At 36.4% G+C, this 27,226-nt stretch overlaps 1 protein-coding gene across 2 annotated transcripts in view; it reads left to right on the top strand.

Moving 5' to 3' along the window:
• Window positions 1–27,226, top strand: part of CEP85L (centrosomal protein 85 like) — a 179,471-nt gene that overhangs the window by 126,676 nt on the left and 25,569 nt on the right. For both annotated transcript variants that reach the window (XM_025382846.1, XM_025382847.1), the window contains exons 5-6: window positions 10,815–10,932; window positions 23,935–24,114. In XM_025382846.1, the coding sequence (XP_025238631.1) occupies window positions 10,815–10,932; window positions 23,935–24,114 (298 nt within the window). The remainder of the gene's footprint in view (window positions 1–10,814; window positions 10,933–23,934; window positions 24,115–27,226) is intronic.

Here is a 27,226-nt window from a genome sequence, read left to right as displayed (position 1 = left end):
TGGATTTGCCCTCCCTCAAACAATGGAAATCAGTTGGCATTATTATTTTTTTGAATACCATTCCATTGGATATAAGTTAATAGAAAATGCAGAAAATTATTGACAATCTAATAAAATATATATTTCTCAATTGCATATATTGTAGAAGCAGACTAAGGAATAATTCAAAATAACTCAAGTTGCTCATTTGGCTAATTCTTCAGCTCAGCTTATTTATGCATCTATGGTAACAGGTGGGGGCTGGGCGGCCTAGGATGGGCCATGGCAGGATGGCTTGTCTTACTCCACGTGTTCTGTCATCCTCCAGAAGGCTAGACTGAGTTTGTTCAAGTGGTAGCTGGGTGTGATTGTAAGAAAGAATGAAGCATATGAACTCTCTTGAAGCTTAGACTCAGAACTGGCCCAACATCACGTCCATTATATTCTGTTAGTCACTAGGCCAGTAGTAGACTTCACTTCCGGACAGTGGAAACAGCAAAATCACGTTGACAGGAGGCATTAGTAATTAGGGAGGGTAATAATTGAGGCATTTTAGTAAGTACTCTACCCAGTATCTTAAATAATCTTTGGTTTCTTTATGAGTTTATTATAAAGTTTTTGATAATCAGTGCATTTGATATTGTATAAAACAGAAGAGAAGCTAAGCAGCTTTTGTTTCTAAAGCAGCACAACTATCATTTAAAAGTAAAAATGTTTGTATATACAAATTTCTATAACATATATAGTACCTAAATTGGAATCAAATATATAACATTTCTGTTTTTGAAGAAGCAGACTAGAATAATGGCCTTTAAAATGTTGGTGGCACATGTAGAGGCTGTTTCAGAGACAGACTTCATAGGATTTGGTGTCCAGTTGGATGGAATTGAGAGTAAACCTGCCGAACTTTTTACTTTGGGATATGGTGTGGTGATACCTTTCAAATCACTTAACTAAAAATTATATGTTGTACATTTGAAAGTGATACCTTTCAAATCACTTAACTGAAAATTATATGTTGTATATTACTTCTGAAAATATATTACCCAAAATTACATGAGAAAAAAATGTGTTTTTTTCACATTGCATATAACTGTCATAGGAGAAGACTGGATTATTAAGGTAAAGCAGAGAAAGTGGGAAAAATAACTGCTATAGAAACTATTCCTAAATGCTCCACATCTCATGAGAAAAAGCATATGGATAAACTTCAGGAACAATTCAGAAAAACATTTGCCACTATAACCATTTAGGTGATTGAGTAGTGTTTGACCTTTTGCACTTCAATCTCCTTAACTGCCTGGGTGAAGGAGTTTCACCACTTAAACAAAAATAAAGTTTTTTGAAAGTTTGTCTCATAGAAGTAGAGACTGGAATAGTGGTTACTGGAGGCTGGGAAGACTGGGGGAAGTAGCGAATACAGAGAGGTTGGTTAATGAATAGAGTTGCAGCTAGATAGAAGTTCTAGTGTTCTGTTGCACTGTAGGATAACTATAATAAACAATAATTATATTTTTTTCAAATAGCTAGAAGAGAGTAATTTGAATGTTAACAGCACAAAGAAATGATAAAGGTTTGAGGTGATGGATATGCTAATTGCCCTACTTTGATCACTATACATTGTATACATGTATCTAAATATCACATTATATCCCACAAATATGACAGTTATGCCAATTAAAGAATATATATTTTCAAAAATGTTTAAATATATAGAAATAAAATTGGTTTTGTATCCCGCAATCTCATCTCACTGATTAGTTCAAGTAGTTATTTTTTTTATAGATTCGGTAGGATTGTCTACATAAACAATCATGATGTCTGTGATTAAAGGCGGATTTACTTTTTCCGTTTCAGTATAGAGTCTTTTTCTTTTTCTTGCCTTCTATTGAAGTAAATAGAGCCTCCAATACAGTGATGAATAGAAGCAGTGAGAGTAAACATCCTTTTCCTTGTCTTGTCCCTAATTTGTTTTAGGCGAAAGTCTTCAGCCTTTCACCATTAAGTGTGATGTTAGCTGTGTTTCGTAGTTGCGTGTTTTAGATTGTGGAAATTCCTTCTATTGCAGGTAGTTGATGAATTTTCAGACGTAAAACCTACCATGGTGTTCCTGGGATACACCCCCTTGGTTATGATGTATTTTCCTTTTTATATATCTTTGGATCCCATGTGTTAAGAATTTTTACATTTATATTTACAATATATATTTACATATATTGGTCTGTATTTTTCTTTTCTTGTAATGTATTTATCTGATTCAGTTTTTCGTCACGCTGGCCTCATAGAGTTGGGAATTATTCACTGCTTTTTGGGATACATTGTGTACAACTAGTATTTTTTATTTCCTAAACGTTCAGCGGAATTCTTCATTGAAGACTCTTGACCCTCCTGACCTTTCTTTATCGAAAGGTCAACTAAAAACCCAATTTCCGTAATATACATAGGACTATTTAAATACTTTGGAAAGTCTACTTTGGGTTTCATTTGTTCTTCTTTTTCTAACTTCTTTTTTTGAGACGGAGTCCTGCCCCACACCCCCCCCACTCCGCCACGCGCGCGCGAGCACACACACACACACACACGCACGCACACACACTCACACACACACAGAGTCTTGCTCTATCACCCAGATAGATTGTGCGCGCGCACGCGCACACACACACACACACAGACACAGTCTTGCTCTATCACCCAGATAGATCGTGTACAGTGGCGTGATCTCGGCTCACTGCAACCTCAGCCTCCCAGGTTCAAGCAGTTCTCCTGCCTCAGCTTCCTGAGTAGCTGGGATTATAGGTGCCTCACGCCTCCCCCTCCTCCTGATTTCTGTATTTTTAGTAGAGATGTGGTTTCACCATGTTGGCCAGGCTGGTCTCGAACTTCTGACCTCGTGATCTGCCTGCCTTGGCCTCCCAAAGTGCTGGGATTACAGGCATGAGCCACCATACCTGGCCTTTTTTTTTTTTTTTTTTTTTTCCTAACTTCTTGAAGTGGAGGCTGAGATAATTTGAGAGCTTTCTTCTTTTCTGGTATAGGCATTTAGTCTCTCGGACCACAGTGCAATCAAATTAGAACTCAGGGTTAAGAAACTCATTCAAAACTGCAGGAGTACATGGAAACTGAACAACCTGCTCCTGAATGACTGCTGGGTAAATAACGAAATTAAGGCAGAAATAAAGATGTTCTTTGAAACCAATGAGAACAAAGACACAATGTACTGGAATCTCTGGGACACATTTAAGCCAGTGTTTAGGAGGAAATTTATAACACTAAATGCCCATAAGAGAGCAGGAAAGATCTAAAATTAACAACCTAACATCACAACTAAAAGAACTAGAGAAGTAAGAGCAAACAAATTAAAAAGCTAGCAGAAGACAAGAAATAACTAAGATCAGAGCAGAACTGAAGGAGATCGAGACATGAAAAACCCTTCAAAATATTAATGAATCCAGGAACTGGTTTTTTGAAAAGATCAACAAAATAGATAGACTGCTATCCAGACTAATAAAGAAGAAAAGAGAGAAAAATGAAATAGATGTGATAAAAAATGATAAAGGGGATGTTACCACCAATCCCACAGAAATACAAACTACTGTCAGAGAATATTATAGACACCTCTATGCAAATAAACCAGAAAATCTAGAAGAAATGGATAAATTCCTGGACACATACACCCTCCCGAGTCTAAACCAAGAAGAAGTCACATCCCTGAATGGACCAATAACAAGTTCTGAAATTGAGGCAATAATTAATAGCCCACCAACCAGAAAAAGTCCAAGACCAGACAGATTGACAGCTGAATTCTACCAGAGGTAGAAAGAAGAGCTGGTACCATTCCTTCTGAAACTATTACAAACGGTAGAAAAAGAAAGAATCCTCCACAACTCATTTTGTGAGGCCAGCATCATCCTGATACCAAAACCTGGCAGAAGCACAACAAAAAAAGAAAATTTCAGGCCAATATCCCTGATGAACATCGATGCAAAAATCCTCAATAAAATAAATACTGGCAAACTGAATCCAGCAGCACATCAAAAAGCTTATCTACCACAAACAAGTCGGCGTCATCCCTGGGATGCAAGGCTGGTTCAACATAACGCAAATCAATAAATATAATCCATCACATAAACCAATGACAAAAACCACATGATTATCTTAATAGATGCAGAAAAGGCCTTCGACAAAATTCAACACCCTTTATGCTAAAAACTCTAATAAACTAGGTATTGATGCAACGTATCTCAAAACATAAGAGCTATTTATGGCAAACCCACAGTCAATATCATAATGAATGGGCAAAAACTGGAAACATTCCCTTTGACAACCGGCACAAGACAAGGATGCCCTCTCTCACCACTCCTATTCAACATGGCATTGGAAGTTCTGACCAGGGCAGTCAGGCAAGAGAAAGAAATAAAGGTATTCAGATAGGAAGAGAGAAAGTCAAATTGTCTGTGTTTGCAGATGACAGGATTATATATTTAGAAACCCCCATCGTCTCAGCCCAAAATCTCCTTGAGCTGATAAGCAACTTCAGCAAAGTCTCAGGATACAAAATCAATGTGCAAAAATCTCAGGCATTCCTATACACCAATAACAGACAAACAGAGCCAAATCATGAGTGAACTCCCATTCACAATTGCTACAAAGAGAATAAAATACCTAGGAATAGAACTTAAAAGGGATATGAAGGAAAGGAGAACTACAAACCACTCCTCAAGGAAATAAGAGAGGACACAAATAAATGGAAAAACATTCCATGTTCATGGATAGGGATAATCAATATTGTGAAATGGTTATGCTTCCCAAAGTAATTTATAGATTCAATAGTATCCCCATCAAGCTACCATTGACTTTCTTCACAGAATTAGAAAAAACTACTTTAAATTTCATATGGAACCAAAAGAGAGCCTAGATAGCCAAGATAATCTTAAGCAAAAAGAACAAAGCTGGAGGCATCATGCTACTTGACTTCAAACTATACTAAAAGGCTACAGTAACCAAAACAGCATGGTACTTGTACCAAAACAGATATATAGACGAATGGAACAGAACAGAGGCCTCAGAAATAACACCACATACCTACAACCATCTGATCTTTGACAAACCTAATGAAAACAAGCAATGGGGAAAGGATTCCCTATTTAATGAATGGTGTTGGGAAAACTGGCTAGCCATATGCAGAAAGCTGAAACTGGACCCCTTCCTTACACCTTAAACAAAAATTAACTCAAGATGGATTAAAGATGTAAACGTAAGACCTAAAACCATTAAAATCCTAGAAAATCTAGGCAATACCATTCAGGACATAGGCATGGGCAAAGACTTCATGTCTAAAACACCTAAAGCAATGGCAACAAAAGCCAGAATTGACAAATGGGATCTAATTAAACTAAAGAGCTTCTGCACAGCAAAAGAAACTATCTATCAGAGTGAAAAGGCAACCTACAGAATGGGAGAAAAATTTCCCAATCTATCCATTGGACAAAGGGCTAATATCAAGAATCTACAAGAACTTAAACAAATTTACAAGAAAAAAAAAGCAACCCCATCAAAAAGTGGGTGAAGGAGATGAACAGACACTTCTCAAAAGAAGACATTTATGCAGCTAACAAACATATGAAAAAAAGCTCATCATCACTGGTCATTAGGGAAATGCAAATCAAAACCACAATGAGATACCATCTCACACCAGTTAACATGGTGATCATTAAAAAGTCAGGAAACAACAGATGCTGGTGAGGATGTGGAGAGATAGAAACACTTTTACACTGTTGGTGGGAGTGTAAATTAGTTCAACCATTGTGGAAGACAGTGTGGCAATTCTTCAAGGATCTAGAACCAGAAATACCATTTGACCCAGCAATCCCATTACTTGGTATATACCCAAAGGATAATAAATCATTCTACTATAAAGACACATGCAAATGTATGTTTATTGCAGCACTATTCACAATAGCAAAGACTTGGAACCAACCCAAATACCCATCAATGATACTACTAGATAAAGAAAATATGGCACATATACACCATGGAATACTATGTCCAGCCATAAAAACGGATGGGTTCATGTCATTTGCAGGGATATGAATGAATGAAGCTGGAAACCATCATTCTCAGCAAAGTAACACAGGAACAGAAAACCAGACACCACATGTTCTCACTCATAAGTGGGAGTTGAACAATGAGAACACATTGACACAGGGAGAGGAACATCACACACTGGGGCCTGTCGGGGGGTGAGGGTCTCGGGGAGGGATAGCATTAGGAGAAATACCTAATATAGATAATGGGTTGATGGGTGCAACAAACCACCATGACAAGTGTATACCTATGTAACAAACCTGCACGTTCTGTACATGTACCCCAGAACTTAAAGTATAATAAAATAAAAAATAAATTTCTAAGTTCTTGTTTATCAATATTTTACAAATTGTAATTTGTTTGGTTTTCATTTTTGTTCACCTCAAAATACTTAGTTTTTCTTCTTTGACCCTCAGGTTATTTACAGTTATGTTACATTGTTTCCAAATATTTCAGAATTTTCTAGAATTCTGTCTGTAATTGTTTTCTGATTTAATTTCACTGTGGTCAGAGAATATATTCTATCTAAAATGAATTCTTTTAAGTTTGTTGGTGCTTGTTTCATGGCTCAGAGGATCATCGGTTTTAATAAGTGTTTCATGTATCCTTGAAAAGGATATGTACTTTGCTGTTTTTATCTTTTGTGGGGAGTATTCTGGAAATTCCTTTTAGGACGAAGTTGATAGTGCTTTTGTCTTTTATATTCTCTTGATTTTCTGTCTACTCATTCTATTAATGTCAATTATTGAGATCCAGGTGTTACAATATCCAATTGTAATTGTGGATGTGTCTGTTTCTCTTCTGTTCTATCAGTTTTTTTTGCTTCATGTATTTAGACGCTGTGCTCTTAGGCCCAAATGTCATGACATCTTAATGAATTGATCCTTTTATTATTATTAAGTTATAATTTTTGTCCCTGGCAATATTCTCTGTTCTAACAATCTGTTTTGGCCTGACAAGTTGGCGCACATCTGTAATTCCAACACTGAGAAGTTGAGGTGGGAAGATCACTTGAAGCCAGGAGTTTGAGACCAGCCTGGGCAACATAGTGATATTTCACCTCTACAGAATTAAAAAAAAAAAAACACACACAAAAAAAACCCACAAAACTTAGCTGGGCACAATGGAGCCTATATATAGTCCCAGCTATTTGGAAGGCTGATGGCTTGAGCCCAAGAGTTCAAGGCTGTAGTGAGCTATAATCACACCACTGCCATCCAGCCTGAGTGACAGAGTGACACCCTGTCTCTAAAATAGAAAAAAAAAAATCTGCTTATACTAATATTAATATAGTTACTCCGATTCTCTTTTGATTATTTTTAGCACAGGTTTTCCTCTTTTTACTTTTAACCTGTTTGTGTCCTTATGTTCAGAATGGTTTTCTTTCTTGTAGATAGTATATAGTTAGGTCCTACTTTTTATCCATTCTGCCAATGTCTGCCTTTTGATTGGGAGTATCTAAACCATTTACATGTTGTGATTATTGATATGGTCAAGTTTAAATCTCCTATCTTGGTATTTCATTTTCGTTTTCTTTTCTTTTTCTTTTCTTTTCTTTTTTTTTTTTTTTGAGACAGAGTCTTGCTATGTCTCCCAGGCTGGAGTGCAGTGGTGTGATCTCAGCTCACTGCAACCTCTGCCTCCCAGGTTCAAGCCATTCTGCCTCAGCCTCCCAGGTAGCTGGGACTACGGGCATGCATGATCATGACCAGCTAATTTTTGTATTTTTAGTAGAGATGGGGTTTCACCATGCTGGCCAGGCTGGTCTCAAACTCCAGACCTCAAGTGATCCACCTGCCTCTGCCTCCCAAAGTGCTGGGATTACAGATGTGAGCTACCGCGCCTGGCATTGCTATTTGTTTTCTTATTGTCCCATCTGATCTTTGTTTCCCTTTGCCTTCTCTTGAATTAGTTGAATATTGTTTTACAATTCCTGTTATCTCTTTTATTGGCATATTAGCTATAACTCTATTGTTATAATGATTATACTTCCTTAAAGTATAGCAGTCTATCTTCAAGTAATACTATACTATTTTATGTATAATGTAAGAATCTTAGAAAGTATACTTTCATTTTTTTCTTTTCTAGCCTTTGAGCTATTTTGTCCTACATTCTACATCTACAAAGGTTATACAACCTGGATATAAATTATTTTTTTGCCTTAAACAGTTTATGATCTTTTAATGAGATTTAAATAATAAGAAAAATATCTTACGTATTTGTTTGCCCATTCTTCTTTCTTTTGTGTAAATTCAGGTTTTCATCTGGTATATTGTTCTTTTGCTGAAGGTGTTCCTTTATCATTTCTTGTAGTTGAAGTCTGGGGTGATCAGTTCTTTCAGCTTTTAAGTTTCCAAAGATCTTTATTTAACCTTAAAAAAATATTTTCCATGGGTAAAGTATTATAGGTTAACAGGTTTTTTTTTATATATATATGCTTTTTGTGTTGTTTTCACAATTTTTCTTATGTCAAAAATTTTAGGTTGAGAGCTTTTAAATTTTAGTACTTAAAGTACTTCATTGTCTTATTTGATAGCATTATTTCAGTTGAGAAATTTGCCATCCTCTTTATCTTTGTCTCCTTGAATGGATTTGTCTTTTTTCCCTCTGGCTGCTTTTAATATTTTATCACTGTAATCTATTTGATTTAGATGTACCTTGGCTTAGATTTCTTCATGTTACTTTTATTTGGGGTTCACCGGTCTTCTTGAATCTGTGGGTGTGTAAATCTCATCAGATTTGAAAAAATTTTGGCCTGTTTTACACAAATATTTTTTTCTGTCCCTTACTCCCACGTTCTGTCCCCTACTGCCACCTTCTTACTTGTTCTTTAGAGATTCCAATATTACATATATTTGGCCTCTTATGATAGTCTCGCAGCTCACTGATAACTCTGAGCTTTTCTGTTTTATTTGTTTGTCCTTTTTTCTCTGTGTTTCTTTTTGGATAGTTTCTATTGCTGTTTTTAAATTCACTGTACTTTTGTGCTATAATGCTTAATCTTTTAATCACCATTCAGTGTGTTATTTGTCTTGTATGTCTCTACTTAACATGTTCATTCTTTCTTCTAGCTTAAGCATATGAATAGTTATAATAACTAATTTACTATGCTTGTCTGTTCTAATATCTGTGTCAGTTCTAGCTCACTTTCAGTTGATTGGATTTTCTTATTATTATGAGTTACATTTTTCTGCTTTTTTTGCACTCCCAATAATTTTTTGATGCCAGGCATTATGAATTTTAACTTGTTTTTGATGTTACATTTTTTGTATTCCTGAACTTTATTCTGGGAAGCAGTTTTTGTACTTGCTTTTAAGTTTTGTTGGGTGGCATTAGAGCTGTTTTATCGAGGGTTATTTTTTCCCCACTGAGACAAGACTCATCTTACAAACCCTGGGTTTCTCAGCCTCAGCACTGTTGATTTTTTTTTTTGGAACAGATAATTCACTGTTGAGGGTGGCTGTCCTGTTCATTGTAGACATTTAGTAGCATCTCTGGCTTCTACTCACTAGATGCCAGTAACATTCTGCCCCAGTTGTGAAAATTGAAAATGTCTCTAGATGTTGCTAAATGTTAACTGGTTTCAAAACTGTCCCCAGTTGAGAATTGCTGATGCCTCGGGAATCATGAAGCTTTTTTTTCTGGCAGTTGGAAATAGCCAGTAATTCCAAGGCACCCTGAAGCACTGTTCCCTCTAATATTTTTTTTGGTTGCCCTTCTACTCTACACACACTTTCAGTGGTTTCCTCATGCCTGTATTAACTAGTATTCAACCGAATGCCCAAGGGTCATCCAGTACTGTGAACTCACTACAGCTGCCTTGGTTTCTCCAGATTCTCAGCTTTGTCTTTTCAGTTCAGGCAGACCACCATTCCTGTGCTGGGGCTTGAAAACACTCTAGCAGGAAGTGCAGTCAGTCATAGGGCCCACCTCTTTAGTTACCTGTCTCTGCGAGATTTCTGTTCTTAATTGCCTGATGGCCCAGTGCCTTGAGTCTTCACTTCCTATATTTGTCTTTTTTAAAAAATTGTTTCAGGCATGAAGGCAAAACTAGTCCCTGCCTGCTACTTCACCTTGGCTGGAAAAGGAAAGGTTTTTTTTTTTTGGTAAAGCTTTAAATTATTTGAAAAGTGTTATATGACTAATCTCTCCTAACTTATCTCCTATTTAATGTTCTATATGTAGATTTTCTTAAAGGTTAGCAAATTTTAGGAATCATCCTGAGTAGAACAAGGTCTTTTGATGCAGCCTGAAACATACAACTTACTTGTTCCAAAACAAGTAAGTAATTTTGGAAAACACCAAGCACTATCTTTATTATTCTTTAAAAGCTCTCCTTCAAAACTTCATTGTGAGACTTAATAAATTTTTGAAGTTGAGAGATACTTCATACAAAGCTCTTAGCATCATGCCTGGCACAAAACAGTTTTAAGATTTATAAGCATACGTATTTACAGAAATTTAAATAACTTGCTTAAAGCAAGCTATGAGTTGTTGAAGAAAGCAAGGTGTGACTGTTAGCATCTAAGAGGAATATTCTACAAAAGACCACATTGTAGAAGTACTCTACAGTATAAATACATTGTTACCTAATTCTATACATGGTATTTTGTTTTAAAAAGATTGTCTGTTATGATTTTTTAAATTGATAATACTTTTAAATTCTTATGTAAAATTATTAGGCTCCTTAAGGTTTTTCTAACTATTAGAAAATTATTACTCATAATGTGACCTTGATTTATGTTTTGCAGGCAGAAGCAACAAATTACCCACCTGCATGAGAGGATAAGGGATAATGAATTACGGGCTCAACATGCCATGTTAGGACATTATGTAAATTGTGAGGATTCTTATGTGGCTAGTTTGCAGGTAAGATTGCAAAGGATTTTGTAGTTGTTTTAGTTGATGCATATCACAAGCAGATACAAATGTATTTTATCCTTCTTCTACATTAAAAAAATATAAGAATATGTACATTATCTGGCACCTTGCTTTTTAAAAATATTATATAAAATTATATAAAACACAATGGTTATTTCTCTGTCTTTACCTAGATAATACCCCTTTCCCTTGCTTTTGCAGTTATACAATTTTCCATTTTATGGAGATAGCATAATTCATTCTACCTGTCCCCTAGTCATTAAAATTTGAGTTGTTTTCAGTTTAGGGTTATTGTAAATGATGCTGTAAAGAATAACCTTTTATAAATATTGTTTTGCTCATATGCAAATATTCTTGTAAGTTACATTTCCAGAAGTGAAATTTCTAGGTGTTGAGTTTGTGACTTTTACTGATACTGTCAAATTGCTCTTTAGGAGAGCAGTGTATAAGAACCCTTACTGTCCCACTCCCCAACTCCCAGCCATGCTAACAGAGCGTGTTATTAAACTTGGATTTTTGCCCTTCTAGTAGGTCTATATAGAAGACAGGAGAGATTTATCTCCTTATGGTCATATGGTTTTAATATGTATTTCTCTTAAGAGTGATGTTACATTTCTTTTTATAAATTTAAGGGCCATTCACATTTCTGTGAATTTTCTTTTCATATCTTTTGCTCATTTTTTATATTAGGTTTTCGGTTTTTGCTTATTGTTTTTTGGAACCCTTTATATGTAAAGGAAATTAGCTCTTTGTCTATAATTTAATTTGAAAATACATTTTCCAATTTTGTCATATTTTCTGTTTATATTGTTATTTCTCTTTCCTCTATGTAATTTTTTGTACCATGAAGTCTGATTCTAATGAGTATTTTATAAATGAATCTCACCTTTACAAATGAGCCTATTTAACCAAACAATGAATTAACATCCACTGCGCTGAATTCTGATGTCACAAAAGTAAAAAATAGTTCCTGCTTTCATGGATCTCAAAACTTACAGAGGGAGAGACCATATAGGAAAACAAGTTTGTCTATTCCTTCTCAATTTATTTGCATTCACTGTAGGTAAGACAGTGTCTATGCCATATGAATAGAAATGTAAATGAGGTTAATTTTGCCCATAAGGAGAGTATAGTCTAATTGGAACACAGATATAGAGTCTATGAGGCCCGTTAACAAAATTTATATGGCTGGAACGGCTACTTTCCCTAATTATTACCCAGTTTTTAAAAGAGCTTTACTTAAAACTTGTTTCCATGTTTTTTTGATATAAACTTTATATTGGTTTATTTCCCAAAGAAAAAAACTGTTGGCATACTTATTGGGATCTAAAGTGAGGCCTGATGACTTTGTGGTGGTATATACTTATATTTGTGGATGTTGTTGTTGTTGTTCTCGTCATTAAGATCTTTCTTCCTGGATTTTAAGTTAAGTGCAGTTGTTTCCTTCATTACATCTTCACATATGTCATTTAGAAATACTAGAGACATTGGTATATTAAAATCAGGAAATATTGATGACAAAATAACTATCAGATTTACTTGAGGCCAGAGGCATTTAACATAGAGATTCCAACTTGCCTTTTATACTTTAGTTATGAATACATCATGTTACAATTTGGTCTCATCTTGGACTTCTGTCACATGATAGCAAGGCTTTATAGTGCAGTACTGAGAATAATGTACAGTTATTTGAAAATGGTATTTCTATACTATGGAAGTAGTGTATCTTGCTTTGATAATAGCATTTTAGTAGACTGGTTCAATTTCTCTTTAACATTCTGTCATTCTGAATAAAGGCTTTAATTATATAATTATCATATTACTGAAAGCATGTTAAAAAAATAAGTATCTGAAGGATGAAGCAAATGTTCTTTTGACACAGCATCAGGCCAGTAGAGGGCTCTCCAAGTCAGTGTGCAAGGACAAATAAAAATATTAATATTTGAAAGGATATGTCAAAGGGGTTGTTTAAAATATTAGGATTTTGAAGTATGTAAAGAAGTGAAATATTATTGAGAAATCTAATTTTAAAAGATGAGAGCAATTCATAAAAGAGAATACAAGGAAAATCTTAAATACTAAATGGGTATGATAAATATATAAGACAAACATTTATCAGTAGATAGATACAGAGAGCCAATAAAATGGTGAGGGTTAGAAGAAACAACAGATATAGTAATAAAATATTTCTTTAGCAAAGGGTTTTTTTTAACCTTGGATCTTTGAATGATTTAATTCTTTATGCATAACATTTTGTATAGGCATATTTTTCTGATCCATAACATATCCTAATTCTATGGATACTAGACAAAATTATGCTTTTAATAATAATTATTGAGATTAATGTGTATTCTAGAGTAAATAAGTCAGTTAGTAAAATAAAAATAACAATTTTAAATTAATTTATAGATGGAAAACATACTCTTAATAAGTAACTTCTATTTGCTTATTGAAAATTTGACTAACCTTACAATTAAGATGACCTTAGAAGTGGATATCACTCAGTCTCATTGGTAGAGAATGAGAACCATGTCTTTATTTTAAAATCCAAACTTTCTGGATAGTTTTAATGGTAGATTGGTAGAACCAAGGAGTAGTTTGTATTTCCATTTGTACCTAAATTTCCATCTGTGGTTAACAGACCTTCGTGGAATAAACCAAATATGAAGGACCCTTTTTCTTTACTTAAATTGAAGAAGAAAGAGGTCTCTTCTGTATATATGTGAACTTTGGAAAGACCAACCAAATAATAGTTACTATTACGAACTTTCATTGATTCATCATTTCTTTTCTTTCCATTTTATTCTTTTTCTTTCCATTTATATCATTTTTTTTCTATTTCTTCTTCAGTTGGTTTGTTTCTACCACCAAATCTGTGTTAATGAACATTTAATAAAAGGAGTCCCACCTTTACAAATGAGCCTCTTCAACAAAGCATTAAACGTCTAATATGTTAAATTCTGGGGACACAAAAGCAAATAATGGTTTCTGCCTTTTTGGAACTAAAACCCTACAGAGAGAGTATATCAAAAAAATTATTTATCCATTTCCTTAAAAATTGTTTATCTTAACTATGGATAAGGTTCCATTTATGGTATAGCAATAGAAATGTGAATGAAGCTGATTTTGCCCTCAAGGAATGTGTAGTCTAATGGAGAACACAGACAACAGATAGTTGCAGTGTGTCGATTCCCACAGGGGTTACGTATGAAATGCTTTGGGAGCTCCAACTATGAAAATAGAAGCTAGTCTTCCAAAGGCCTGGCCAGGCTTCCTGTAGAAAGTGATCATCTAGTTTGAGAACCTGATGAACTAAACGAATTGAGCCAGGTGAAGGGGGTGAAGGAGTAGTGTTTGAGGCATAGTGTATGGCATTTGGAGAAGCTTAAAGGAATGAGGAGAAGTATAATGCATTTGAAAAACTACAAATTATTCTGTATGGATAAAATGTAATATGAGAGAAAGGTAGTGGTAGATATGTGGTTGAAGAGGTAAGCAAGGGCCAAGTGTTACCAATGACCTGAGGTGTAAAGGTTTGCTTAGGGCTGGCCCAGTTTATGCCTGCTGTGCTAATAAATTTATTAATAGTGCCATCTTTCATTCTCTAGAGTGTCCTAGTTTGCTTACTCTGATGGCATAATAGAGATTGAATTTAAGATAGATGTTATTGGAGGCAGGGAAACCAGTCAGGAAGCTGTCTCAATAGTCCAAAAGTTATGTGAACATTTGAATTTTATCTCTAGTGGTCAGAATGAGGAGAAGACTGTTGATTAAACATCTGTATGGCCAAGCCTTAGTAAAATGGGCCAGATTTAATGACATTTAATGTGGTGAGAGAATGATTGCCTAGTTTCAGACACCAACAATTGATTGGTTTATAGAGATTACCATGTTAAGGATCTGTTTAGAGGAGAAAAACAGTGAGTTAAACTTACACATTGTAAATTTGGGGTTAAGTGAAGAATGAGGGTAATATTTGTGGGTGCAGGTCTGAGCCAGAGATAAGAGATTTAGGTGTTGTCAATCTAGGTGGGTGGTTATTAAAGCCTTGGGCATGATCAGGTGTTCAAGGGAGGGTTTGTGCAATGAGAGGAAAATGGGATCTAGAGCTAGAGACAGGGAACAGCAGCATTTTAGAAGGTAGCAGAAGAGCACAACTTGTGAAGGAGCCTAAAGGGAGTTATTCTAGAAAGGAAAGCAAGCAAGGCTTTTTCCACAGAAAGGGAACAGTTCTATAAAAGTCAGAGAAGGCAGATAAAGGCTGAAAAGATGTTAGTAAATGTAGAAATTAAAACATCTGGCCTCAGATTTTTCTTTTTCTATATGATTAAGTTCACATAGAGTTTCAACTACAGCTTGTCTTGCTACAAAACACATTTCTGTGGTGCAGATTTGCTCATACACAATTGGTAAATAGGAGAATGATGTCTGCTAAGTTTTCTAGATTGGTTCATAAGTACGTTCCCCCTCAACTCCCTAGACAAGGGGAGTTACAATATTGTGAATAAAATTAAAGTATTTGGCCAGCAAAGCAAAAGGCTTAGGATTACCTACTATATTAGCAGAAGCTTTTTCCAGCTTACATAAGAAAATTGTAAAAGAGTACCTGCCCTTCGGGTGCTCTTCCTTGAGAGGTGTACTTCCTTCTTTATAGACTTTCAGTTCACGCCAGGTTATGTTCCCTCCTACTCCACCTGCATGGCAACCCCTGTATCACAGAGTCTACCTCAATCTGAACACCCACCAGACCTCTAATTAAAGTACCACCAGCATTTTGACTGTGTGTGTATGTGGTTTTTAAATATCACTGTGACCACCTGTTCAGACTGTCCCAAGTTATCTCCTGAGTCACGGTTTTTGTTAGTACACTAGTTAAAATTGCATCAGTTTGAATTGAGTGTTTTTAATCCTATTCGTTCCATATGCCCTATTGTTTTTAGTGCGTGATTTTCAGGAATGTCTATATTGCGTTATAGTAGAAGCACCTGTGTTAACTTTTTAAAAATTTATGAACTTAACTTTTTAGAGCAGTTTTACGTTTGCTACAAAACTGAATGGGAAGTACCAAGATTTCCCATATCCTCCATATTTTCACATGCGCACAACCTCCCCCACTATCAACATTTTGTATCTTAGGGTACATTATTTATAATTAGTGAACCTATATTGACACACCATTAACACTCAAAAGCCATATTAGGATCACTCCTGGTGTTGTGCATTCTAAGAGTTTTGACAAATTAGTAATGACATGTATCCACCATTATAGTATATCATGCAGAGTAGTTTCACTGCTCTAAAAATTTTCTGTGCTCTGCCTGTTCAACCCATTGGACCCCTAGCAACCACTGAACTTGTTATTGTCTCTATGGTTTTGCCTTTCCCAGAATGTTATGTAATTGGAATCATGTAGTACATACTATTCAGACCATCTCTTTTTAAACTGGCTTATTTCACTTAGTAGTATGTATTTAAGTTTCCTCTATATCTTTTCATGACTTGATAGTTCATTTTTCTTTAGTACTGAGCAATGTTCCACTTTCTGGATATATCGCAGTTTAGTGCATGATTTTCCAGTGGTTTTCCAGGAATGCATATATTTGTATTATAGTAGAAGCACCCATGTTTACTTTTTTTTGAGACGGAGTCTCACTCTGTCACCCAGGCTGGAGTACAGGGACGCGATCTCGGCTCACTGCAACCTCCGCCTCCTGGGTTCAAGCAATTCTCCTTCCTCAGCCTCCTGAGTAGCTGGGATTACAGGAGCGTGTCACCACACACAGCTAATTTTTGTATTTTTAGCAGAGATGGGGTTTCACCGTGTTGGCCAGGCTGGTCTCGAACTCCTGACCTCATGATCCGTCTGTCTTGTCCCCGCTCCCCACACACACACAGTGCTGGGATTACAGATGTGAGCCACCGTGCCCAGCCCCACCTGTGTTAACTTTTTAAAAATTTATGAACTTTATTTTTTATAGCAGTTTTAGGCTCACTACAAAATTAAATGGGAAGTACCAAGATTTCCCATATCCTGCATATCCCCATACATGCACAACCTTCACCTACTGAAGGACATCTTGATACTTTCCAAGTTCTGACAATTATATGTAAAGCAGCTGTAGTGATATAGGAAAAACCAAAGATGCATTTTTCCCACTCTACTCTGCACTCAGCACAGTACTTCTGACACCACATGTATGGTATTTGTTTCCCTACACACCAAGCAGTCAGTTCTGCATATTCTTCAGCAGACACCATCTGGGTGTCTGTCTTCTAATTTAATCCTGACACTGTATGTGTAGAGATAGTGTCAGAACCCACAGATTGAGGACTCACTACCACAGGACTGCCCTCCACTTCAGATGCTAATTTCAAGTCCCAGATGCTTCTTACCAACTGGCTATAAATCAGAGCTCACATAACCCCCTCCCTGGGTTTGATTAACTTGCTGGAACTCAGAAGCATTTTATTTACACTTACCCATTTGTTATAAAGGATATTAGAAAAGATACAGATGAACAGCCAGATTGAAGAGATACATAGGGGAAGGTATGAGATAAGGAATGCAGAGATTCCATGCCATCTCCAGGGGTGCCACCCTTCAGGAGGGAACTTCTACATATTCAGCTCTCTAGAAGTTCTGTAGACCTAGTATTATTTGTTTTTTAATGGAGGATTCATTATGTAGATGTGATTTTTTTTTTTTCTTTTTTTGAGACAGAATTTCTCTCTGTTGCCGTGGCTGGAGTGCAGTGATGCGATTTCAGCTCACTGCAACCTCCACATCCTGGGTTCAAGCGATTTTTCTGCCTCAGCCTCCTGAGTAGCTGGGACTACAGGCATAAACCACCACACCCAGCTAATTTTTGTAGTTTTAGTGAGATGTAGGGTTTCACTAGGTTGGTCAGGCTGATCTTGAACTACTGGCCTCAAGTGATCCACCTGCCTCGGCCACCGAAAGTGCTGTGATTAGAAGTGTGAGCTACTGCGCCTGACCTGTTATTTGTATATTTTGGATAACAGGTTTTTTTGTTTGTTTTTAGATCAGATGTGTCTTTTACAAATATTTCTCCTGTTCTGTGGCTTGTTTTCTCATTCTCCTGCCATTGTTTTTTGGAGGGAAAAAGTTTTTAATTTTAATGAAGTCCAGCTTATCAGTCCATCATTTCATGGATTCAGCATTGATGTTATATCTAAAACATCATTGCCATAGCCAAGGTCATCTAGATTTTCTACTTTTTTTGGGAGTTTTATTGTTTTGTATTTTAGGTCTGTGATCCATTTTGAATTAATTTTTGCAAAATATATAAGGCCTGTGTCTAGATTCTTTCCTTTCCATGTGGATGTCCAATTGTTCAGCACCATTTGTTGAAAGGGCTGTCTTTTCCCCTGTATTGCATTTGCTTCTTTGTTAAAAATCAGTTAACTATATTTATGTGTCCTATTTCTGGACTCTCTATTTTGTTGCATTGATTAATTTTATATTTTATCACTAAAACCACATTGTTTTGATTACTGTAGTCTTATTATAAGTCTTGAAGTTGGGTAATGTCAGTACTCAAACTTCGTTCTTTTCCTTTAATATTGTGATGGATATTCTGGGTCTTTTGCCTCTCCGTATAAACTTAGAATCAGTTCATTGAGTCCACTAAGTAATATGCTAGGATTTTGATTGGGATTGTGTTGAATCTATAGACCAAATTGGAAAGAAACAACATGTTCACAGTATTGAGTCTTCTATCCATGAACATGGAATATCTATTCATTTATTTGGTTCTTCTTAGAACATTTTTAGAAGAGTTTTATAGTTGTCTTCATATAGATCCTGAACATATGTTGTTAGATTTATACCTATCTTATTTTTTGGTTGCTAATATAGATGGTAGTGAATTTTTATATTCCACTTGTTCATTGTTGACATACTGGAAAATGATTGACTTTTGTGTGTTAACCTTGTATCCTGTAACCTTGCTATAATTAGTTCCAGGAAGGTGTTTTTCGTTTGTTTTCACTGTTCTAAAGTTTAATAAAAAACACAATTTACCAGTATTTGATATCTTGTGAAAGCGTTTTTAAGTTAAGAATGGAAATGTGCGTAATACATAATCAAATGCTAGGAGGCCTCAACTCCCAGTAGGGCCACACTCAGTGTCGTTTTAGGTTCTTCAGGATCTTCTGTTAAATCTATAATGTGAATCTCCTGTTGCAGTGAACCCATCATTTAAGTAGGACTCTTGGTATTCTCTTTTAAATGTAGCTTTCTTATTGTGGGCAGTCTTAGAGTCTTCTGCTCTCTCATCATTGAGTCTGTCCTTCTTTCGAAGCAGCTCTCCAGTAACATTTGTTTTTTATTCATTTTAGCTAGGGTTAGCTTGTGGGCTTACCGAGACTGTGACTGACAAAAGTGCACAGTTGGGAAAGAGGCGCGGATGGAAGTGGGAAATCAAATAATAGGCAGGCCTTACTCAGACTAAAGTAAGTGTTGGATTCTAGCCTAAAGCCTGCCACCAGATGCAACTGTATAATTGAAGTACATCAACTCATTTGCCACTACAAAGACTGCCACTAGATGCAACTTAATTGTTACTTGTCACTCACTGATAGGGTTTTGATATGCATCTGCAAGCAATTGATTTATTATGGTCTCTGTGTAGTCAGACCTCTCTGCTAATGTTAATCTGTATTTGCAGTCGCTTCGTAGTGCTAGAATTACCACCGCAGCTCCACCTCAAATCACCAGGCATTGGATTCTCATAAGGAACGTGCAACCTAGATCCCTTACATGCGCAGTTCACAGTAGGGGTCACACTCCTATGAGAATCTAATGCAGCTGATCTGACAGGAGGCGGAGCTTGGGAGGTAATGCTAGCCATGGCAAGTAGCTATAAAAATAGATGAAGCTTCACTCGCTGGCCCACTGCTTACCTCCTGCTGTGCAACCCTGTTCCTAATAGGCCATGGGCCAGGGACCCCTGAGGTCAGAGTTCTAGGCTGCTGGTTTGATTCTCTCAACACTTTCCATGTTTGCATGGTTTCTGAGGCAAAGCTGGATGTAATTTGTTTCTCTATTATTAAGGTTTTCTCCTTACCCTGGCTTTTTTCAGGAGTTTATCTTTGCTTTTCTGATGTTTAAATATAATATGCCTATTTGCAGTTTTGTGTTTTTTGTTTTTGTTTTTTGTTTGTTTTGTTTTAGTGTTTGTCTTACTTGGTGTTTTCTGACCTTCCTGGATCTATAGTATGGTGTCTGATGTTAATTTGGGGAAATAGTTATGGTTCCTTCAAATATAGCATCTGTTCCCTTCTCTATTTTTTCTCCTACTATTCTTATTACATGTATTTACATCTTTTGTAGTTTTCCCCCAGTTCTTGTATATTGTTTTTTAAGGTTTTGGTTTTTTTTTTTCTCTCTCTTTTTCAGTATTGGAAGTTTCTGTTGTCATATCCCCAAGTTCAGGAATTGTTTCCTCAGCCAGGTCTACTCTGCTACTGAGTCCCTCAAAGACATTCTTCATTTCTGTTAGTGTTCTCAATCTTTAGCATTTCTTTTTTATTCTTACTTAGAATTTTTATGTCTACACTTAAATTATCTGTATGTTCTTGTATACTGTCTACATTTTCTATCATAATCTTATTAATCCTAGTTGTTGAAAATCCCTGGTCTGATAATTCTGACATTTTTGCCATATCTGACTCTGTGTCTGATGCTTTTCAGTCTCTTTCAACTGTGTTTTTTGCCTTTTTGCATGTCTTGCGATTTTTGTAGGAAGTGGACGTGATGTCCAAGGTTTAGTAAGTGTGGTAAATAGAGCTTCAGTAATGCAGTGGTAAAGTGTGCAGGGAAGGGGAAGTATTCTATAGTCCTGTGATTAGGTCTCAGTCTTTTGGTGAATTTGTTCCTCTGGATTGTGAACTTCAGTTTTCTTTTCTCTTTTTGTTTTTTTTTTTTGAGACGGAGTCTCGCTCTGTCACCCAGGCTGGAGTGCAGTGGTCGGATCTCAGCTCACTGCAAGCTCCGCCTCCCGGGTTTAGCCATTCTCCTGCCTCAGCCTCCCGAGTAGCTGGGACTACAGGAGCCCGCCACCTCACCCGGCTAGGTTTTTTTTTGTATTTTTTGGTAGAGATGGGGTTTCACCGTGTTAGCCAGGATAGTCTCGATCTCTTGACTTGGTGATCTGCCCGTCTCGGCCTCCCAAAGTGCTGGGATTACAGGCTTGAGCCACCGCACCCGGCCTGAACTTCAGTTTTCTAAGATTTCATCTTTCCCCACCCTTAGGCGGGACAGGATGGCAGGAGGGCAATGGAGTTGGTATTTCCACAGGGAAGGCCAAAGGAGCTTGATTTGTGTATTAACCCTCCTCTCTGTGGAAGGCTGGAGTTGGCTGGAGTTGGGTTATTTTGTTTACCCCAACTAGGTTAAGCTCTGATAAAACACCAGCAGTTTAGGCTCTGGTAATATAATTTCCCCTGAGGGCAGGCATTTTTAAGAACAGAATGCTCTGGCATATTTTAAATGGTTCCTTTTCCCCTCCCCTTGCCAGAAACAGAAGGGGATTTTCCTCTGGTACTCACTGAAGATCTTGTAGTACTCCTGGAGGTAAAACTCACAGACTGTGGAAGCCTCCTGTGTGATTGGGTCCCCATGGAATTTTTAACTCTCAGATTTGTCTACACCAAGTCTCTAGCAATTCATTAGTTACAAATTTTCCCACCCTGGCTCTTCTGCTTATGGGGTTTTGCTTTATTAGGTTATGATCATCTGTTTCTACCTATCCTTTTTTTCCAGTTTTGAAGACAGTAGTTTGCCCTGTGACCTCATTTCTCTCACAGATTTTAGAAGACTTGTTGATATTTCAGGTTTTTCAGCTTTTTATTTTATTTTTTAGGACTAAGTGGTGACTTCTGATCTCTTTACATTCCAGGCTAGAAACTGGAAGTCTGTATTAACTTTTTATAGTTTCATAGCCTAGCCATCTTCCTGAGTTCCATATCTACCTTTCTGCCTGATGTCCATCTCTACTTGTATGTTCAAATGAAATCATAATCATAGACTCTAATTATATTAAGTATATCTGCTTAAGTATAACCTATTTTTCTATATAGCCTACTGTTCTTCTTTATATTTACTTCTGCCCAGAATATAATCTTCCATGTTACTTAGACAAAATCTTAAACCTTGGTTATCTTTAACATTAATTTTCCATTCACATCTTTAAACAATCATTTTCTCTAAATCCTCTCACCCTGCTTCCAGTTTCTTCATTCTGTTCTCCATGCTCTATTTCAGCTCCTTGTTTCTTTTCAACTAAATTAGTTAGAATAATTTCTTTAAATGATACATCCATATTCATTCTCAGTGAATCTTGTTCACTGCATCTAGCTTTGTCCTATTTCTTCTAGCACTCTCTTGTCTTTTTCCTCTCTTCTCTTCCCTTTCATCAGACTTGCTGAGAGTCTAGACACTAGACTGAATGCCGGGGAATATAGAGATTTACAAAGCCAAGTTCACAATTCCTGGAATTCTACAAGAAGGTTGCGACCTACATTTGTAAGTTTTCCCTTTTATTCCGCCCACTTGTAACCTATAAATATGACAAGATATTCTTTGTATATTCTTTTTAACCTTTTAAAAAATGTTCTTTCTAGAATGCCTGTTCCTTTTTCCATTCTTGCCAGAATCTCCCTATTTCTCAAAATCCGTCTCAAAAGCCACCTCTCCAGAAAAGCCTTTTCGTCATTCGCTCAATGTCTTCATGTATTCTACTTCCTCTCAATACTTTGTACTTAACATGGCCTTTATTTGGCTACCATATTCATTCTGTTCTATATGATAATCATCTAAAGGCTTCTCTTATGCCTCTGATTAAAATTTGAGTTTGTAAAGGGTGAGTCTGCCATCTTTGAAATAGCCTGGACCTGATAAATGCTATTTATGTAATGGTTGAATTGCATGCTTACCTTTTGGGAAAGTGTCAGTTTTTCAAGGCCTAGTTCAAGTTTACTTCTGTAACACCCTCCCTTAGCTACTGCACATGTAACTATCTTAGCACTTAGTTTCCATTGTCTTTTTTTTGGTCTTTTTGTGTGTGACACATTAAACTAGTGGGATCTTATTTTATTAACTGTAGAATCCCCAGCACCTAGCACAATGCCTAACGTATGTGCTTAGTAAATATTTTTTAAATAAATGGAAAAATAACCTCTTTTTTTGCTTTTGCAGTACCTTGTTGATATCTTTTACAGCACTTAACCACATGCTGAGTTGTTTGAAGGAATATTTATATTTCCTGCCTTCCTCTTCCAGATTTTAATCTACATGGAGGAGAGGGAATATCTTCCCTTTGAAAAGAATTTCCTTCAAAGCTTTGCCCATAGAAGCAATAATACATTTATTCATTCAACAATTATTTTGTGAGTGCTTATTTTGTGCCATTTTTTCTATGCAATAGGGAATATAAGATGGACACTTTGAGGTGGACAAGAATCCCCGATTCGTGGATCGATCTTTCTAGTTAGAGAAACATTCTATTTGTGCATATTGATTTTAGTATTAGCTGGAAATGATTACCTGTGAAGACATTTTTCTTTAGTTTTTATTTATTTACTTAGAACTTTCACTTTTATATGATTAATATATACATAGTACTATTTACATGTTGAAGTATACTTTTAAGTCAAATAATAGCTGTCTTTCATGAAGTTTCTCCTATATGCTGGGAACCTTACATACTTTATCTTTCTTCAAAAAACGCTGCAAAGTAGGCTTTATTGTTTCTGTTTTAGAGATGAGAAAACTGGGGTTTTGAGATTATAAATAATTTGCTTTAATTATGGTGCATAACTAGGAAGCAAGAGAGCTGGAATTTAAATCAAAGTGTGTCTGTTCATACAGCCTATATGCACTCCTTATATTGTACTTCATTTCCAATTTCTTCACATTTGTTCAAGACAAACTTTTAAAGTCTTACCTCCTTTTTTCTTTCCTCACAGCCACAATATGAGAACACTTCACTCCAGACACCATTTTCAGAGGAATCAGTTTCCCATTCCCAACAAGGGGAATTTGAGCAAAAGCTTGCATCTACTGAGAAAGAAGTTTTACAGCTTAATGAGTTTCTCAAACAAAGACTAAGCCTATTTAGTGAAGAGAAGAAGAAACTGGAGGAAAAAGTAGGTATTTGTAATAAAATTGAATTAGGTCAACATTTCATCGGCATATAATTATTTGTCTGTCATTTACCCTGTCAGGTGTCATACCAAGGTTATATATACACTTATGTGGAGGTGATTAATTTTGTAGTAACTTTTGAGAAGTCTTCTGCTATCTGCAGAAATCCAAGGATTTTCTTTGAGGATAGAAATGCTCTTGTATATCTTTATAACAAATAGTAAAATATTTTTTAAAATCAATTGTGTACACCAAATAAGTGTTCTTTTCCTTATTGAATCTATGATTTCATTTTTTTTTTTTTTTTTTGGCATGTTGGGCATAAAGGGTTGGTAAATGAAGGTGGCTTATCTTTAATAGTCATGCAACTTAAGTTATTAAACTGAAGCCCTTGATTCAGAATAATAAGCTAAAAGCCAAATATACAGACAGGAACACTGTTTGATCTTTCTGCCTTTATTAAAAGTATTTTCACGTATTTTATCTTATTCCATTTTATTATCATTCATGATTAAGTAGGACATGTGCTAGCCCTAATTTATTGAAGAGGTACAGATCCATGAGCTGCATAGTGGCAGCAGTGGTTTTAGCCTTCTCTTTCAATCTACTCAGCTTAGTTTTGAGCCTCCCATTCCAGTGGTCATAGAGCAGATCACCATGATTTTCTTTTTTCTTGCTCGTTAGTGCTTACTTTATTTTTTTTCAATTTTAGTTCCATAGTTTTTGGGGAACAGGTGGTTAGTTACATGGATAAGTTCTTTAGTGTTTTTTTCTGAGATTTTGGTGTACCTGTCACCTACACATTGTACACTGTACCCAATGTATAGTCCTTTGTCTCTCACACCCCTTCCCGCCATGTTCCCAAAATCCATTATAGCATTGTTGTGCCTTTGCATCCTCATAGCTTAGCTCCCAGTTAAAAGTGAGAACATATGATGTTTGGTTTTCCATTTCTGAGTTACTTCACTTAGAATAATAGTCTCCCACTCCATCCAGATTGCTATGAATGCCATTATTTTGTTCCGTTTTATGGCTGAGTAGTATTTCATGGTATACATACACAGACACACACACACACACACACGCGCGCGCACGCACGCTACATTTTCTTTTTCAATTCATTGGTTAATAGGCTGATTCCACATTTTTGCAATTGCAAATTGTGCTGCTGTAAACATGTATGTGCAAGTGCTTTTTATGTAATGACTTCTATTCCTCTGGACAGATACCTAGTAGTGGGATTGCTGGATCAAATGGTAGTCTTGCTTTTAGTTGTTTAAGGAGTCTCGACACTGTTTTCCCTTGTTGTTGTACTTGTTTACATTCTCACCAGCAGTGTAAAAACATTCCCTTCTATTTCATACCAACATCTATTTTTTTAAAATTTTTAAATTATGACCATGCTTACAGGAGTAAGATGGTATCTCATTGTGATTTTAATTTGAATATCCCTGATAATTAGTCATGTTGAACATTTTTTCATATGTTTGTTGGTCATTTGTATATCTTCTTTGAGAATTATCTATTTATGCCCTTAGCCCGCTTTTTGATGGGGATTATTTGTTTTTTCTTGCTGATTTGTTTGAGTTCCTTATAGATTCTGGATATTAGTCCTTTGTCGGATGCATAGTTTGTAATATTTTCTCCCACTTTATGGGTTGTCTGTTTACTCTGACGATTATTTCTTTTGCTGTGCAGAAGCCTTTCAGTTTAATGAGACCCCATCTACTTATTTTTAATTTTTTTGCATTTGCTTTTGGGTTCTTGGTTACAAACTCTTTGCCTAAGCCAGTGTCTAGAAGAGTTTTTTTGATGTTATATCCTCTAGAATTTTTATGGTTTCAGGTGTTAGGCTTATGTCTTTGGTCCATCTTGAGTTGATTTTCGTATAAAGTGAGAGATGAGGATCTAGCTTTATCCCAGCACCATTTGTTAATAGGGTGTCTTTTCCCCACTTTATGTTTTTGTTTGCTTTTTTTTTTTTTAAGACAGAGTCTCGCTCTGTCGCCCAGGCTGGAGTGCAGTGGCACGATCTTGGCTCACTGCAAGGTCCGCCGCCATTCTCCTGCCTCAGCCTCCCGAGTAGCTGGAACTACAGGCGCCCACCACTGAGCCTGGCTAATTTTTTGTATTTTTAGTAGAGACAGAGTTTCACCGTGGTCTCGATCTCCTGACTTCATGATCCTCCCGCCTTGGCCTCCCAAAGTGCTGGGATTACAGGTGTGAGCCATCGCACCCGACCAATTTTTCCTCACTCTTTAAGTTGATACCTGTATATTATATAAAATAGCTATGACTTCCACTCCTCACAGAGTAGCCTTAAACAGGAGAAGACCCTCACTAATCAGTGTTGCCGGAGAGGGGGGCTTTTCACATCTTTGTACTAGTTTAACTCATTTTTTTTGTTGTTAGCATCCTTCAGGCTTCAGGGGAGTATTCTAGGTCCCATCGGTACTCAGACAAGCGAAATTTCAGCCAGTCCCTTGACCAGACTTCTGAAAAGTCAGAGTGTTGGATGTTCTGTCTGCTTTCCCTGTACAGGGAGAAACTTGAATCTGTCTTCACTCATTGCTGTGTGCTGAGCTGGAGCTGTGAACTATGGAAACTGCTAGCCTAAACCATCATCTCTGATCTCACTGATCCCAGGCAGCAAGAGTGTCGTGGTCCTATTAGTGTTCCAAGACAGGCAAGGCAGAAGGCAGTCTTCTGAACAGCACCCAGAAAAGTTGGGATGTTGGATGTGTGATCCAACTATTTTCTTTCCCAGCAGGTTTCCTTCTGATCATATGCTGTATTGGGGGTAGGATTATAGAAGGTGTCTTGCATTTCCTTAATTGCTTCAATGTGCCTGATTTTGCATTCACCCAGAGTACAATAGCTTCTTGACTAATTTTTGGATTTCTTAAAAAGGGAATTTGTCCATGTTGGGGGTTTTATTATTTTTTTTAATTGAATCCACATGTTGGGGGGAAGGAGAGTCCAAGACTTGCTCTTCTGCCATCTTGCTGACAGTACTCCCCAGGTCTTTAAAAATATAAATCAAATTCTTCCCATGGCCTGAAATACATTTCCTAATTATATATCCGTAGGTTCTGCCAATCTTCCTCTGATAAA

Source organism: Theropithecus gelada, chromosome 4, assembly GCF_003255815.1.
Source record: "Theropithecus gelada isolate Dixy chromosome 4, Tgel_1.0, whole genome shotgun sequence".
NCBI classification, from domain to species: domain Eukaryota; kingdom Metazoa; phylum Chordata; class Mammalia; order Primates; family Cercopithecidae; genus Theropithecus; species Theropithecus gelada.
The sequence above is the reverse complement of the archived record's forward strand: the minus strand, read 5'-3'. Positions and strand labels throughout refer to the sequence as shown.